The 17,743-nt window shown below is 51.6% G+C and overlaps 1 protein-coding gene across 13 annotated transcripts in view; it reads right to left on the bottom strand.

Moving 5' to 3' along the window:
- The window catches only part of LOC147124842 (receptor-type tyrosine-protein phosphatase delta-like), a 921,962-nt gene that overhangs the window by 26,040 nt on the left and 878,179 nt on the right, over window positions 1-17,743 (bottom strand). For all 13 annotated transcript variants that reach the window (XR_015079123.1, XM_085993952.1, XM_085993950.1 and 10 more), the window contains one exon: window positions 2,005-2,122. Coding sequence is in view for 12 of the 13 variants with exons in the window: in XM_085993952.1 (XP_085850078.1) it covers window positions 2,005-2,122 (118 nt within the window). In the remaining variant the exon portion in view is untranslated. The remainder of the gene's footprint in view (window positions 1-2,004; window positions 2,123-17,743) is intronic.

The raw sequence follows: 17,743 nt of genomic DNA on the forward strand, positions 1-17,743 counted from the left end.
ATCCCTGGCCTCCCATGCAGCAATGTGGTCGGGTGCTGATGCCCTGTGTCCTGTGCAGCATCAGGTGATTGCAGAGAAGGTTGGTGTGGATGTTGGTGCTGCTGGTGTGCTTGTTGCTGCTGGTGTTGGGGCTCAACATGGTCCGATTCTGAGGACCAAGGTGAGACAGTATAAAGGGCACCCATGTTGATGGAATAGAAGACAGGTGAAGTACAGATGACAGAAGCATTCTGTCAATGGTGAGAAAGTTCTTCCAATGAGGTGACACTGGATGGAGACTTTGCTGGAAAGATTTGAAGCCTGCAGAATCTGTGCTGGAAATGAACTGAGCAACAGCTTCTGCTGAGGAAAGTGATGATCTGTCAGGTGGAAGCTTTTACTGTACATTTGATGCTGTCACGTAATCAGCTGGAGCAATGGCCACTGAACTCCTGCCTCAGGTTGACAGACATGGTTCCCGAGCTGTGTGAATCCCGTGGCCATGCAGGGAAATTTAAAAAGTAAATGAAAAAAGGCTCTCAATTGTCTGTAAACTATCTGATGATGATCGCAACTGGGTCCCCCGCCGCTGCCGGTCGGGTCGGCTCCGCGATAACAGATGTGCCCGGGGGAAAGACGTGTGGGGGCGGGATGTCAAAAATAACTTTCCCACCCGGCCCGCCTCCGATCACGCCCACTACCACCCCGGAGAATTCCGTCCCTCATTTTAAGTTTTTCTTTTCCAACAAACACGTAAGTATTTTCTGTCCATGACTCTGGCTTTAAGAATAATCAAGTAGTGAGTGCAAAAGACATGCCTTTTCAGGCCTGAAGGCACCTTCTCTGGAGTTCAACAGCACAATAAAACATTTATCCCACTTAACAATATACTGTCTTTGAACAGCTGCATTGTATAACTAACTGCCTAAGAATGCACATATGGCTCACAGTTTTGATTCTCTACCTGTCAGCAATATATATGCCAGCTCCAACAAGTATTGAGGGAATTGTCACTGGCATGTCTACTGCCTTGGCAATGTGGTATGGTCGTGATGGTTAAGGTGTCCATCACTACCACAGCACAATGGGCTAAGCCTTATTATGTCTCCCTTGTTGGAACTTGTTAAGATTACACCCAATAAAAGGATTACTGCTTCTGCTCGTCTCCTAGGAGATGCAGTTCCTTCAAAACTGGATAACTTTATTTTACAGCTAAGGGGTAGTCAGCCCCAGAATGCAGTTGGGTTCAATACTTTCTTGATTTGGTCTCAAAACAGGTGCTTCCTCTCAAAGTTCACCTGAGTCGGGTTTCATCATAACATCAATGCCTCAGATCTTTAGTCACCTCTTTATGTTCACTGCACCGCTTCACAGGCACACCTAATTTCAATATTCCTTTGCGATTGATGACAAATGCCATTTAAGCCATCAGCAATGATCAGAAAGAAGAGTTAAAAAAAAAAACGGGCTTTATATTGCTTCCTTTTAATCGACACAAATAAACAATTGAAACAGTAAGGCAAAGAATTGCAGAAGGCAGCATGTGCACCTGAATCCTGCACAAATTGTACACTAAAATTCAAGGTGCAAATCAGATGAAATCAGAAATATAGAGGTAACTTAAAATTTTAAGCAGTTGATCGCAGCGCTCATAAACCTCCCTACAAGAGTGGTTTCACTGAAACTCTGCATGGCTCTGATTTTTCTTTGACAAAAAACAACACCGAAGAGAATGAAGCTTAACCTCCAGCAAGCTTGCCTGTAAAAACTGGCAAGATTTGTACGAATCTATTCTTGCCTCTGACATTTCTGGCACAGACAATAGACAGAATGGACTCCCTGCTGTTTTATTCCTTTACATATGGAAGGGTAGGGGGAAAAAAATTCCAAACTCCAGAAATAACTGCCCTAGTCTTCGCAGGTTAGAATTTGAATTAGTTTGCTCTGGTGCTTTGAGTCTGGACATTGGCTGCTATTATAGATCAAATGCCTGGAACCCAATAATTTTCTCCAGAAATCACTCACCTGCACCAGTGGTTGCCACAAGCTTGGCTCGGCTGCGAGCTCCATCTCCTTTTGTTGTGTAAGCTGTCACAGTGACAGAGTAGGTAGTTTCAGGAAAAAGCCCAGAAATGAGCATCTCCTGCACATAAAAAAAGGTAAAAAAAAATAAACACGACAATGAGAATTTCTTCTGTAGTTTTCGGGCACCGGTCAGCTGTTCAGGTCTCTGAATAATGAGGGACTAGACCAAATTGCTGCATGCTAAATTTAATCGATATTGTACTGATGTTAAACATGTATTAACCTTTGAGTAGCAGATGTCAGTCTTTCAAACACACCTACGTTTCTTATCCTCCCATAGCATTTTCTGTACCGTTCAAACGCTCAATTGCAAATTTCAGTTAGAAAGTGTTAAGATCCATACATTTTTAATTCACAGCATTGTTCAAGTAAACATCATTTTACACTTTGGTACAAAAACTGTTACTCAGGGTTAATATGCTGAGTTTGTGCAGCTGTGAAATCAGTTGTCTTCTGTTGTTACACTCTTTAAAAGAACGAACGATAAGGGCAGAATTTGTTGTAACTTCTCCTATCAGTTCTCTGCCCTTGTACAAACACAGGGTTGGATTTACTTCTTCATCACCGGGGCAGTAATCGGTCAGACTGAACCGGGACAGTAATCAGTCGGATATCGGGACAAAAATCAGTCGGATGTCGAAACAGAAATCAGTCGGAGATCGGGACAGAAATCAGTCGGAGCGGGACAGTAATCAGTCGGATATCGGGACAGAAATCAGTCGGATATCGGGACAGTAATCAGTCGGAGCGGGACAGTAATCAGTCGAATATCGGGACAGTAATCAGTCGGATATCGGGACAGTAATCAGTCGGAGCGGGACAGTAACCAGTCAGAGCGGGACAGTAATCAGTCAGATCAGGACAGTAATCAGTCGGAGCGGGACAGTAATCAGTCGGATATCGGGACAGTACTCAGTCCGAGCGGGACAGTAATCAGTCCGAGCGGGACAGTAATCAGTCCGAGCGGGACAGTACTCAGTCCGAGCGGGACAGTACTCAGTCCGAGCGGGACAGTAATCAGTCCGAGCGGGACAGTAATCAGTCCGAGCGGGACAGTAATCAGTCGGATATCGGGACAGTAATCAGTCCGAGCGGGACAGTAATCAGTCCGAGCGGGACAGTAATCAGTCCGAGCGGGACAGTAATCAGTCGGATATCGGGACAGTAATCAGTCCGAGCGGGACAGTAATCAGTCCGAGCGGGACAGTACTTAGTCCGAGCGGGACAGTAATTAGTTGGGGAGCGGGACGGTACTCCGTCCGAGCGGGACAGTACTTAGTCCGAGCGGGACAGTAATCAGTTGGGGAGCGGGACAGTACTTAGTCCGAGCGGGACAGTAATCAGTTTGGGAGCGGGACAGTACTCAGTCCGAGCGGGACAGTACTTAGTCCGAGCGGGACAGTAATCAGTTGGGGAGCGGGACAGTACTTAGTCCGAGCGGGACAGTAATCAGTTGGGGAGCGGGACAGTACTTAGTCCGAGCGGGACAGTACTTAGTCCGAGCGGGACAGTACTTAGTCCGAGCGGGACAGTACTTAGTCCGAGCGGGACAGTACTTAGTCCGAGCGGGACAGTAATCAGTTGGGGAGCGGGACAGTACTTAGTCCGAGCGGGACAGTACTTAGTCCGAGCGGGACAGTAATCAGTTGGGGAGCGGGACAGTACTTAGTCCGAGCGGGACAGTACTTAGTCCGAGCGGGACAGTACTTAGTCCGAGCGGGACAGTACTTAGTCCGAGCGGGACAGTAAACAAACGGAGCAAGACAGTAATCAGTCGGAGATTGGGACAGTAATCAGTCAGAGCGGGACCGCAATCAGTCGGAGATGGGGACCATAATCAGTTGGAGCGGGACAGTAATCAGTCAGGGACCAGGACAGTAGTCAGTCAGGGACCAGGACAGTAATCAGTCGGGGATCGGGACAGTAATCAGTCAGAGCGGGACAGTAATCAGTCGCGGATCGGGACAGTAATCAGTCAGAGCGGGACAGTAATCAGTCGGGGATCGGGACAGTAATCAGTCAGAGCGGGACAGTAATCAGTCGGGGATCGGGACAGTAATCAGTCAGAGCGGGACAGTAATCAGTCGGGGATCGGGACAGTAATCAGTCGGAGCGGGACAGTAGTCAGTCGGAACGGGACAGTAGTCAGTCGGAGATCGGGGCAGTATTCAGTCGGAGCGGGACAGTAGTCAGTCGGAGCGGGACAGTAATCAGTCAGAGCGGGACAGTAATCAGTCGGAGCGGGACAGTAATCAGTCGGAGCGGGACAGTAGTCAGTCGGAGCGGGACAGTAATCAGTCGGAGCGGGACAGTAGTCAGTCGGAGCGGGACAGTAATCAGTCGGAGCGGGACAGTAATCAGTCGGAGCGGGACAGTAGTCAGTCGGAGCGGGACAGTAATCAGTCGGAGCGGGACAGTAGTCAGTCGGAGCGGGACAGTAATCAGTCGGAGCGGGACAGTAATCAGTCGGAGCGGGACAGTAGTCAGTCGGAGCGGGACAGTAATCAGTCGGAGCGGGACAGTAGTCAGTCGGAGCGGGACAGTAATCAGTCGGAGCGGGACAGTAATCAGTCGGAGCGGGACAGTAATCAGTCGGGGATCGGGATAGTAATCAGTCGGAGCGGGACAGTCTTCAGTCGGGGCAGTAATCAGTCGGAGCGGGACAGTAATCAGATGGAGATTGCAACAGTATTCAGTCGGAGCGGGACAGTAATCACTCTGGATCGGGACAGTAATCAGTCGTAGTGAGACAGTAATCGGTCGGGGATCGGGACAATAAACAGTCGGAGATCGGGACAGTAATCAGTCGGAGATCCTGACAGCAATCAGTCGGGGATCGGGACAGTAATCAGTCGGAGATCAGGACAGTAATCAGTCGGAGTGGGACAGTAATCAGTCAGAGTGAGACAGTAATCAGTCGGCGATCGGGACAGTAATCAGTCGGAGCGGGACAGTAATCAGTCGGAGCGGGACAGCAATCAGACGGAGCGGAATAGTAATCAGTCGGATCGGGACAGTAATCAGTCGGAGCGGGACAGTAATCAGACGGAGATTGGGACAGTAATCAGTCGGAGATTGGGACAGTAATCAGTCGGAGATTGGGACAGTAATCAGTCAGAGCGGGACCGCAATCAGTCGGAGATGGGGACAGTAATCAGTCAGAGCGGGACCGCAATCAGTCGGAGATGGGGACCGTAATCAGTTGGAGCGGGACATTAATCAGTCAGGGACCGGGACAGTAATCAGTCGGGGATCGGGACAGTAATCAGTCAGAGCGGGACAGTAGTCAGTCGGAGCGGGACAGTAATCAGTCGGAGCGGGACAGTAATCAGTCGGAGTAGGACAGTAATCAGTCGGGGATCGGGACAGTAATCAGTCAGAGCGGGACAGTAATAAGTCGGAGATCGGGACAGTAATCAGTTGGAGTGGGACAGTAATCAGTCAGAGCGGGACAGCAATCAGTCGAGGATCTGGACAGTAATCAGTCGGGGATCGGGAGAGTAACCAGTCGGAGCGGGACAGTAATAAGTCAGAGATCGGGACAGTAATCAGTTGGAGTGGGACAGTAATCAGTCAGAGCGAGACAGTAATCAGTCGGAGCAGGACAGTAATCAGTCGGAGCGGGACAGTATCAGCCTGAGCGGGACAGTAATCAGTCAGGGATTGAAACAGTAATCAGTCGGAGCGGGACAGTAATCAGTCGGAGCGGGACAGTATCAGCCTGAGCAGGACAGTAATCAGTCAGGGATTGAGACAGTAATCAGTCGGAGCGGGACAGTAATCAATCGGAGCGGGACAGTAATTAGTCGGGGATTGAGACAGTGAGCGGAACAGTAATCAGTCGGAGATCGGGACAGTAATCAGTCGGAGTGGGACAGTAATCAGTCGGAGAGGGACAGTAATCAGTCGGAGCGGACAGTGATCAGTTGGAGCGGGACAGTAATCATTCGGAGATCGGGGCAGTAATCAGTCGGAGTGGGACAGTAATCAGTCGGAGAGGGACAGTAATCAGTCGGAGCGGACAGTGATCAGCCTGGATCGGGACAGTAATCAGTCGGAGCGGGACAGTAATGAGTCGGAGCGGGACAGTAATCAGTCGGAGCTCAGGACAGTATAAGTCAGGGATCGGGACAGTAATCAGTTGGAGAGGGACAGTAATCAGTCGGAGCGGGACAGTAAACAGTCGGAGCGAGACAGTAATCAGTCGGAGTGGGACAGTAATCAGTCGGAGCGGGACAGTAATCAGTCGGAGCGGGACAGTAATCAGTCGGAGCGGGACAGTAATCAGTCGGAGCGGGACAGTAATCAGTCGGAGCGGGACAGTAATCAGTCGGAGCGGGACAGTAATCAGTCGGAGTGGGACAGTAATCAGTCGCAGATCGCGACAGTAATAAGTCGGATCAGGACAGTAATCAGTCAGAGCAGGACAGTAATCAGTCAGAGCTGGACAGTAATCATTCGGAGCAGGACAGCAATCGGTCGGAGCGGGACAGTAATCCGTCGGGGATCGGGACAGTAATCAGCCGGAGATCAGGACTGTAATCGGTCAGAGCGGGACAGTAATTAGTCGGACATCTGGACAGTAATCAGTCGGAGAGGGACAGTAATCAGTCGGAGATCGGGATAGTAATCAGTCGGATCGGGACTGTAATCACTCAGAGCAGGACAGTAATCAGGCAGAGCTGGACAGTATTCATCAAAGCGGGGCAGTAATCAGTCGGAGCAGGACTGTAATCAGTCGGAGCCGGACAGTAATCAGTCGGAGCGGGACAGTAATCAGTCGGAGCCGGACAGTAGTCAGCCTGGATTGGGACAGTAATCAGTTGGAGCGGGACAGTAATCAGTCGGCGATTGGGACAGTAATCAGTCGGTGCGGGACAGTAATCAGTCAGAGCGGGACAGTAATCATTCGGAGCGGGACAGTAATCAGTCGGAGCGGGACAGTAATCAGTCGAAGCTCAGGACAGTATAAGTCAGGGATCGGGACAGTAAACAGTCTGAGCGGGACAGTAATCAGTCGGAGATCGGGACAGTAATCAGTCGGGGACCGGGAGAGTAATCAGTCGGAGCGGGATAGTAATTAGTCGGGGATTGAGACAGTGAGCGGAACAGTAATCAGTTGGAGCGGGACAGTAATCAGTCGGAGATCGGGACATTAATCAGTCGGGGATCGGGACAGTAATCAGTGGGAACGGGACTGTAATCAGTCAGATCGGGACAGTAATCAGTCGGAGCGGGAAAGTAATCAGTCGGAGCAGGACAGTAATCAGTCAGAGCGGGACAGTAATCAGTCGGAGATCTGGACAGTAAGCAGTTGGAGTGGGACAGTAATCAGTCGGAGCCGGAGAGTAATCAGTCGGAAATCGGGACAGTAATCAGTCGGAGTGGGAAAGTAATCGGTCGGAGCAGGACAGTAATCGGACGGAGCGGGACAGTAATCAGTTGGAGCGGGACAGTAATCAGTCGGAGCGGGACAGTAATCAGTCGGAGTAGGACAGTAATCAGTCGGGGATCGGGACAGTAATCAGTCAGAGCGGGACAGTAATAAGTCGGAGATCGGGACAGTAATCAGTTGGAGTGGGACAGTAATCAGTCAGAGCGGGACAGCAATCAGTCGAGGATCTGGACAGTAATCAGTCGGGGATCGGGAGAGTAATCAGTCGGGGATCGGGACAGTAATCAGTCAGAGCGGGACAGTAATAAGTCGGAGATCGGGACAGTAATCAGTTGGAGTGGGACAGTAATCAGTCAGAGCGGGACAGTAATCAGTCAGAGCGAGACAGTAATCAGTCGGAGCAGGACAGTAATCAGTCGGAGCGGGACAGTATCAGCCTGAGCGGGACAGTAATCAGTCAGGGATTGAGACAGTAATCAGTCGGAGATCGGGACAGTAATCAGTCGGAGAGGGACAGTAATCAGTCGGAGCGGACAGTGATCAGCCTGGATCGGGACAGTAATAAGTAGGAGCGGGACAGTAATCAGTCGGAGCGGGACAGTAATCATTCGGAGATCGGGACAGTAATCAGTCGGAGTGGGACAGTAATCAGTCGGAGTGGGACAGTAATCAGTCGGAGAGGGACAGTAATCAGTCGGAGCGGACAGTGATCAGCCTGGATCGGGACAGTAATCAGTCGGAGCGGGACAGTAATTAGTCGGAGCTCAGGACAGTATAAGTCAGGGATCGGGACAGTAATCAATCGGAGAGGGACAGTAATCAGTCGGAGCGGGACAGTAATCAGTCGGAGCGGGACAGTAATCAGTCGGAGTGGGACAGTAATCAGTCGCAGATCGCGACAGTAATAAGTCGGATCAGGACAGTAATCAGTCAGAGCAGGACAGTAATCAGTCAGAGCTGGACAGTAATCAGTCGGAGCGGGGCAGTTATCAGTCGGAGCGGGAAAGTAATCATTCGGAGCAGGACAGCAATCGGTCGGAGCGGGACAGTAATCCGTCGGGGATCGGGACAGTAATCAGCCGGAGATCAGGACAGTAATCGGTCAGAGCGGGACAGTAATTAGTCGGAGATCTGGACAGTAATCAGTCGGAGAGGGACAGTAATCAGTCGGAGATCGGGATAGTAATCAGTCGGAGAGGGACAGTAATCAGTCGGAGATCGGGATAGTAATCAGTCGGATCGGGACTGTAATCACTCAGAGCAGGACAGTAATCAGGCAGAGCTGGACAGTATTCATCAGAGCGGGGCAGTAATCAGTCGGAGCAGGACTGTAATCAGTCGGAGCCGGACAGTAATCAGTCGGAGCGGGACAGTAATCAGTCGGAGCCGGACAGTAGTCAGCCTGGATCGGGACAGTAATCAGTAGGAGCGGGACAGTAATCAGTCGGTGCGGGACAGTAATCAGTCGGTGCGGGACAGTAATCAGTCAGAGCGGGACAGTAATCAGTCGAAGCTCAGGACAGTATAAGTCAGGGATCGGGACAGTAAACAGTCTGAGCGGGACAGTAATCAGTCGGAGATCGGGACAGTAATCAGTCGGAGATCGGGACAGTAATCAGTCGGAGATCGGGACAGTAATCAGTCGGAGCGGGATAGTAATCATTCGGAGCGGGACTGTAATCAGTCGGAGCAGGACAGCAATCGGTCGGAGCGGGACAGTAATCCGTCGGGGATCGGAACAGTAATCAGCCGGAGATCAGGACAGTAATCGGTCGGAGCGGGACAGTAATCAGTCGGAGATCGGGACAGTAATCAGTCGGAGAGGGACAGTAATCAGTCGGAGCGGGACAGTAATCAGTCGGAGTGGGACAGTAATCACTCGGAGATCGGGACAGTAATCAGTCGGAGCGGAACAGTAATCAGTCGGAGCGGGAAAGTAATCAGTCGGGGATTGAGACAGTAATCAGTCGGAGCGGAACAGTAATCATTCGGAGCAGGACAGTAATCATTCGGAGCAGGACAATATCAGCCTGAGCGGGACAGTAATCAGTCGGGGTTTGAGAAAGTATTCAGTTGGAGCGGGGCAGTAATCAGTCGGAGCGGGACAGTAATCAGTCAGAGCGGGACAGTAATCAGTCGGAGTTGGAGAGTAATCAGTCGGAGCGGGACAGTAATCAGTCGGAGATGAGGACCGTAATAAGTCGGGGATCGGAACAGTAATCAGTCGTGCGCGACAGTATTCAGTCGGAGATCGGGACAATAATCAGCCGGGGATCAGGACAGTAATCAGTCGAGGATTGGGACAGTAATCAGTCAGAGCGGGACAGTAATCAGTCGGAGCGGGACAGTAACCAGTCAGAGCGGGACAGTAATCAGTCGGAGCGGGACAGTAATCAGTAGGAGATCGGGACAGTAATCAGTTGGAGCGGGGCAGTAATCAGTCGGAGTGGGACTTTAATCGGTCGGAGCAGGACAGTAATCCCTCGGGGATCAGGGCAGTAATCCGTCAGGGATCGGGACAGTAATCAGTCGGGGATCGGGACAGTAATCAGTCGGAGTGGGACTGTAATCAGTCGGGGATCAGGACAGTAATCAGTCGGGGATCCAGACTGTAATCAGTCGGGGATCGGGATATTAATCAGTCGGGAATCGGGATTGTAATCAGTCGGAGTGGGACAGTAATCCGTCAGGGATCGGGACAGTAATCTGTTGGGGATCGGCACTGTAATCAGTCGGGGATCGGGACTGTAATCAGTTGGGGATCGGGACAGTAATCAGTCGGGGATCGGGATTGTAATCAGTCGGAGTGGGACAGTAATCAGTCAGGGATCGGGAGAGTAATCAGTCAGACCGGGACAGTAATCAGTCGGAGCGAGACAGTAATCAGTCTGAGCGGGACAGAAATCAGTCGGAGCAGGACAGTAATCAGTCAGACCGGGACAGTAATCAGTCGGAGCGGGACAGTAATCAGCCTGAGCGGGACAGTAATCATTCGGAGCGGGACAGTAATCAGTCGGAGCGGGACAGTATCAGCCTGAGCGGGACAGTAATCAGTCAGGGATTGAGACAGTAATCAGTCGGAGCGGGACAGTAATCAGTCGGAGCGGGACAGTAATCAATCGGAGCGGGACAGTAATTAGTCGGGGATTGAGATAGTAATCAGTCGGAGCGGGACAGTAATCAGTCGGGGATTGGCACAGTAATCAGTCGGAGCGGGACAGTAATCAGTCGGAGCGGGACAGTAATCAGTCGGGGATTGGCACAGTAATCAGTCGGAGCGGGACAGTAATCAGTCGGAGCGGGACAGTAATCAATTGGAGTGGGACAGTAATAAGTCGAGGATCGGGAGAGTAATCAGTCGTGCGGGACAGTAATCAGTCAGATCGGGACAGTAATCAGTCGGAGCGGGAAAGTAATCAGTCAGAGCAGGACAGTAATCGGACAGAGCAGGACAGTAATCAGTCAGAGCGGGACAGTAATCAGTCGGAGCGGGACAGTAATCAGTAGGAGATCGGGACAGTAATCAGTTGGAGCGGGACAGTAATCAGTCGGAAATCGGGACAATAATCAGTCGGAGTGGGACTGTAATCGGTCGGAGCAGGACAGTAATCCCTCGGGGATCGGGGCAGTAATCCGTCAGGGATCGGGACAGTAATCAGTCGGGGATCGGGACAGTAATCAGTCGGGGATCGGGACAGTAATCAGTCGGAAATCGGGACAGTAATCAGTCGGAGTGGGACTGTAATCAGTCGGGGATCGGGACAGTAATCAGTCGGGGATCGGGACTGTAATCAGTCGGGGATCGGGATTTTAATCAGTCGGGGATCGGGATTGTAATCAGTCGGAGTGGGACAGTAATCCGTCAGGGATCGGGACAGTAATCTGTTGGGGATCGGCACTGTAATCAGTCAGGGATCGGGACTGTAATCAGTTGGGGATCGGGACAGTAATCAGTCGGGGATCGGGATTGTAATCAGTCGGAGTGGGACAGTAATCAGTCAGGGATCGGGAGAGTAATCAGTCGGAGCGGGACAGTAATCAGTCAGACCGGGACAGTAATCAGTCGGAGCGAGACAGTAATCAGTCTGAGCGGGGCAGAAATCAGTCGGAGCAGGACAGTAATCAGCCTGAGCGGGACAGAAGTCAGTCAGAGCGGGACAGAAATCAGTCGGAGCAGGACAGTATCAGCCTGAGCGGGACAGTAATCATTCGGAGCGGGACAGTAATCAGTCGGAGCGGGACAGTATCAGCCTGAGCGGGACAGTAATCAGTCAGGCATTGAGACAGTAATCAGTCGCAGCCGGACAGTAATCAGTCGGAGATCGGGACAGTAATCAGTCGGAGTGGGACAGTAATCAGTCGGAGAGGGACAGTAATCAGTCGGAGCGGGACAGTAATCAATTGGAGTGGGACAGTAATAAGTCGAGGATCGGGAGAGTAATCAGTCGTGCGGGACAGTAATCAGTCGGAGATTGGGACATTAATCAGTCGGGGATCGGGACAATAATCAGTGGGAACGGGACTGTAATCAGTCAGATCGGGACAGTAATCAGTCGGAGCGGGAAAGTAATCAGTCGGAGCAGGACAGTAATCGGACAGAGCAGGACAGTAATCAGTCAGACCGGGACAGTAATCAGTCGGAGCCGGAGAGTAATCAGTCGGAAATCGGGACAGTAATCAGTCGGAGTGGGAAAGTAATCAGTCGGAGCAGGATAGCAATCAGACAGAGCAGGGCAGTAATCAGTCGGAGCGGGACTCTTTGATCGGGAAAGTAATCAGTCGGATCGGGACAGTAAGCAGTCGCAGCTGGACAGTAATCAGTCGGAGATCGGGACAATAATCAGTCGGAGCGGGACAGTAATCAGTCGCAGCCGGACAGTAATCAGTCGGAGATCGGGACAGTAATCAGTCGGAGTGGGACAGTAATCAGTCGGAGAGGGACAGTAATCAGTCGGAGCGGGACAGTAATCATTCGGAGCGGGACAGTAATCAGTCGGAGCGGGACAGTAATCAGTCGGAGCGGGACAGTAATCAGTCGAAGCTCAGGACAGTATAAGTCAGGGATCGGGACAGTAAACAGTCTGAACGGGACAGTAATCAGTTGGAGATCGGGACAGTAATCAGTCGGAGATCGGGACAGTAATCAGTCGGAGATCGGGACAGTAATCAGTCGGAGCGGGATAGTAATCATTCGGAGCGGGACTGTAATCAATCGGAGCAGGACAGCAATCGGTCGGAGCGGGACAGTAATCCGTCGGGGATCGGAACAGTAATCAGTCGGAGATCAGGAGAGTAATCGGTCGGAGCGGGACAGTAATCAGTCGGAGATCGGGACAGTAATCAGTCGGAGAGGGACAGGAATCAGTCGGAGCGGGACAGTAATCAGTCGGAGTGGGACAGTAATCACTCGGAGATCGGGACAGTAATCAGTCGGAGCGGAACAGTAATCAGTCGGAGCGGGAAAGTAATCAGTCGGGGATTGAGACAGTAATCAGTCGGAGAGGAACAGTAATCATTCGGAGCAGGACAGTAATCAGTCGGAGCGGGACAATATCAGCCTGAGCGGGACAGTAATCAGTCGGGGTTTGAGACAGTATTCAGTTGGAGCGGGGCAGTAATCAGTCGGAGCGGGACAGTAATCAGTCAGAGCGGGACAGTAATCAGTCGGAGTTGGAGAGTAATCAGTCGGAGCGGGACAGTAATCAGTCGGAGATCAGGACCGTAATAAGTCGGGGATCGGAACAGTAATCAGTCGTGCGCGACAGTATTCAGTCGGAGATCGGGACAATAATCAGCCGGGGATCAGGACAGTAATCAGTCGAGGATCGGGACAGTAATCAGTCAGAGCGGGACAGTAATCAGTCGGAGCGGGACAGTAATCAGTAGGAGATCGGGACAGTAATCAGTTGGAGCGGGACAGTAATCAGTCGGAAATCGGGACAATAATCAGTCGGAGTGGGACTGTAATCGGTCGGAGCAGGACAGTAATCCCTCGGGGATCGGGGCAGTAATCCGTCAGGGATCGGGACAGTAATCAGTCGGGGATCGGGACTGTAATCAGTCGGGGATCGGGACAGTAATCAGTCGGGGATCGGGACTGTAATCAGTCGGGGATCGGGATTTTAATCAGTCGGGGATCGGGATTGTAATCAGTCGGAGTGGGACAGTAATCCGTCAGGGATCGGGACAGTAATCTGTTGGGGATCGGCACTGTAATCAGTCAGGGATCGGGACTGTAATCAGTTGGGGATCGGGACAGTAATCAGTCGGGGATCGGGATTGTAATCAGTCGGAGTGGGACAGTAATCAGTCAGGGATCGGGAGAGTAATCAGTCGGAGCGGGACAGTAATCAGTCAGACCGGGACAGTAATCAGTCGGAGCGAGACAGTAATCAGTCTGAGCGGGGCAGAAATCAGTCGGAGCAGGACAGTAATCAGCCTGAGCTGGACAGAAGTCAGTCAGAGCGGGACAGAAATCAGTCGGAGCAGGACAGTATCAGCCTGAGCGGGACAGTAATCATTCGGAGCGGGACAGTAATCAGTCGGAGCGGGACAGTATCAGCCTGAGCGGGACAGTAATCAGTCAGGCATTGAGACAGTAATCAGTCGGAGCGGGACAGTAATCAGTCGGAGCGGGACAGTAATCAATCGGAGCGGGACAGTAATTAGTCGGGGATTGAGACAGTAATCAGTCGGAGCGGAACAGTAATCAGTCGGAGCGGGATAGTAATCAGTCGGAGCGGGACAGTAATCAGTCGGGGATTGGCACAGTAATCAGTCGGAGCGGGACAGTAATCAGTCGGAGCGGGACAGTAATCAATTAGAGTGGGACAGTAATAAGTCGAGGATCGGGAGAGTAATCAGTCATGCGGGACAGTAATCAGTCGGAGATCGGGACATTAATCAGTCGGGGATCGGGACAATAATCAGTGGGAACGGGACTGTAATCAGTCAGATCGGGACCGTACTCAGTCGGAGCGGGAAAGTAATCAGTCGGAGCAGGACAGTGATCGGACAGAGCAGGACAGTAATCAGTCGGAGCGGGACAGTAATCACTCTTTGATCGGGAAAGTAATCAGTCGGATCGGGACTGTAATCAGTCAGAGCAGGACAGTAATCAGGCAGAGCTGGACAGTAATCATTCGGAGCAGGACAGTAATCAGTCGGGGATCGGGGCAGTAATCAGCCTGAGTGGGACAGTAATCAGTTGGGTATCGGGACAGTAATCAGTCAGAGTGGGACAGTAATCAGTTGGAGAGGGAGAGTAATCAGTCGGAGTGGCACAGTAATAAGTCGCGGATTGGGAGAGTAATCAGTCGTGCGGGACAGTAATCCGTCAGAGATCGGGACATTAATCAGTCGGGGACCGGGACAGTAATCAGTGGGAACGGGACTGTAATCAGTCAGATCGGGACCGTACTCAGTCGGAGCGGGAAAGTAATCAGTCGGAGCAGGACAGTAATCGGACAGAGCAGGACAGTAATCAGTCGGAGCGGGACAGTAATCACTCTTTGATCGGGAAAGTAATCAGTCGGATCGGGACTGTAATCAGTCAGAGCAGGACAGTAATCAGGCAGAGCTGGACAGTAATCATTCGGAGCAGGACAGCAATCGGTTGGAGCGGGACAGCAATCAGTCGGGGATCGGGACAGTAATCAGTCGGGGATCGGGACAGTAATCAGTCGCAGCGGGACAGTAATCAGTCAGAGCGGGACAGTAATCAGTCGGAGATCGGGACAGTAATCAGTCGCAGCGGGACAGTAATCAGTCAGAGCGGGACAGTAATCATTCGGAGGGAGACAGTAATCAGTCGGATTTCGGGACAGTAATCAGTCTGAGATCAGGACAGTAATAAGTCGGGGATCAGGACAGTAATCAGTCAGAGCGGGAAAGTAATCAGTCGGAGCGGGACAGTAATCAGTCAGGGATCGGGACAGTAATCAGTCAGAGTGAGACAGCAATCGGTCGGAGCGGGACAGCAATCCGTCGGGGATCGGGACAGTAATCCATCGGGGATAGGGACAGTAATCAGTCGGGGATCGGGACAGTAATCAGTCGGGGATCGGGACAGTAATCATTCGAATCGGGACAGTAATCAGTTGGAGATCGGGACAGTAATCAGACAGAGCAGGACAGTAATCGGTCGGGGATTGGGACAGAAATCAGTCAGGTATCGGGACAGTAATCAGTTGGAGCGGGACAGTAATCAGTCGGAGCGGGACAGTAATCCGTCGGGGTTCGGGACAGTAATCAGTCGGAGCAGGAGAGTAATCAGTCGGATTTCGGGACAGTAATCAGTCGGAGATCGGGACATTAATCGGTCGGGGATCGGGACAATAATCAGTCGGAGCGGGTCAGTAATCATTCGGAGCGGGACAGTAATCAGTCAGAGCGGGACAGTAATCAGTCGGAGATCGGGACAGTAATCAGTTGGAGATCGGGACAGTAATCCGTCGGGGATAGGGACAGTAATCAGTTGGGGATCGGGACAGTAATCAGTCGGGGATCGAGACAGTAATCAGTAGGATCGGGACAGTAATCAGTTGGAGATCGGGACAGTAATCAGTCAGGGATCGGGACAGTAATCAGTCGGAGCGGGACAGTAATCAGTCGGAGCGGGACAGTAATCAGTCGGAGTGGGACAGTAATCAGTCGGAGCGGGACAGTAATCAGTCGGAGCGGGACAGTAATCAGTCGGAGCGGGACAGTAATCAGTCGGAGTGGGACAGTAATCAGTCGCAGATCGCGACAGTAATAAGTCGGATCAGGACAGTAATCAGTCAGAGCAGGACAGTAATCAGTCAGAGCTGGACAGTAATCATTCGGAGCAGGACAGCAATCGGTCGGAGCGGGACAGTAATCCGTCGGGGATCGGGACAGTAATCAGCCGGAGATCAGGACTGTAATCGGTCAGAGCGGGACAGTAATTAGTCGGACATCTGGACAGTAATCAGTCGGAGAGGGACAGTAATCAGTCGGAGATCGGGATAGTAATCAGTCGGATCGGGACTGTAATCACTCAGAGCAGGACAGTAATCAGGCAGAGCTGGACAGTATTCATCAAAGCGGGGCAGTAATCAGTCGGAGCAGGACTGTAATCAGTCGGAGCCGGACAGTAATCAGTCGGAGCGGGACAGTAATCAGTCGGAGCCGGACAGTAGTCAGCCTGGATTGGGACAGTAATCAGTTGGAGCGGGACAGTAATCAGTCGGCGATTGGGACAGTAATCAGTCGGTGCGGGACAGTAATCAGTCAGAGCGGGACAGTAATCATTCGGAGCGGGACAGTAATCAGTCGGAGCGGGACAGTAATCAGTCGAAGCTCAGGACAGTATAAGTCAGGGATCGGGACAGTAAACAGTCTGAGCGGGACAGTAATCAGTCGGAGATCGGGACAGTAATCAGTCGGGGACCGGGAGAGTAATCAGTCGGAGCGGGATAGTAATTAGTCGGGGATTGAGACAGTGAGCGGAACAGTAATCAGTTGGAGCGGGACAGTAATCAGTCGGAGATCGGGACATTAATCAGTCGGGGATCGGGACAGTAATCAGTGGGAACGGGACTGTAATCAGTCAGATCGGGACAGTAATCAGTCGGAGCGGGAAAGTAATCAGTCGGAGCAGGACAGTAATCAGTCAGAGCGGGACAGTAATCAGTCGGAGATCTGGACAGTAAGCAGTTGGAGTGGGACAGTAATCAGTCGGAGCCGGAGAGTAATCAGTCGGAAATCGGGACAGTAATCAGTCGGAGTGGGAAAGTAATCGGTCGGAGCAGGACAGTAATCGGACGGAGCGGGACAGTAATCAGTTGGAGCGGGACAGTAATCAGTCGGAGCGGGACAGTAATCAGTCGGAGTAGGACAGTAATCAGTCGGGGATCGGGACAGTAATCAGTCAGAGCGGGACAGTAATAAGTCGGAGATCGGGACAGTAATCAGTTGGAGTGGGACAGTAATCAGTCAGAGCGGGACAGCAATCAGTCGAGGATCTGGACAGTAATCAGTCGGGGATCGGGAGAGTAATCAGTCGGGGATCGGGACAGTAATCAGTCAGAGCGGGACAGTAATAAGTCGGAGATCGGGACAGTAATCAGTTGGAGTGGGACAGTAATCAGTCAGAGCGGGACAGTAATCAGTCAGAGCGAGACAGTAATCAGTCGGAGCAGGACAGTAATCAGTCGGAGCGGGACAGTATCAGCCTGAGCGGGACAGTAATCAGTCAGGGATTGAGACAGTAATCAGTCGGAGATCGGGACAGTAATCAGTCGGAGAGGGACAGTAATCAGT

The sequence above is a fragment of the Somniosus microcephalus genome, chromosome 1 (assembly GCF_052327205.1).
Source record: "Somniosus microcephalus isolate GS21.2 chromosome 1, FLI_Smic_1.0, whole genome shotgun sequence".
In the NCBI taxonomy this organism is placed as follows: Eukaryota; Metazoa; Chordata; class Chondrichthyes; order Squaliformes; family Somniosidae; genus Somniosus; species Somniosus microcephalus.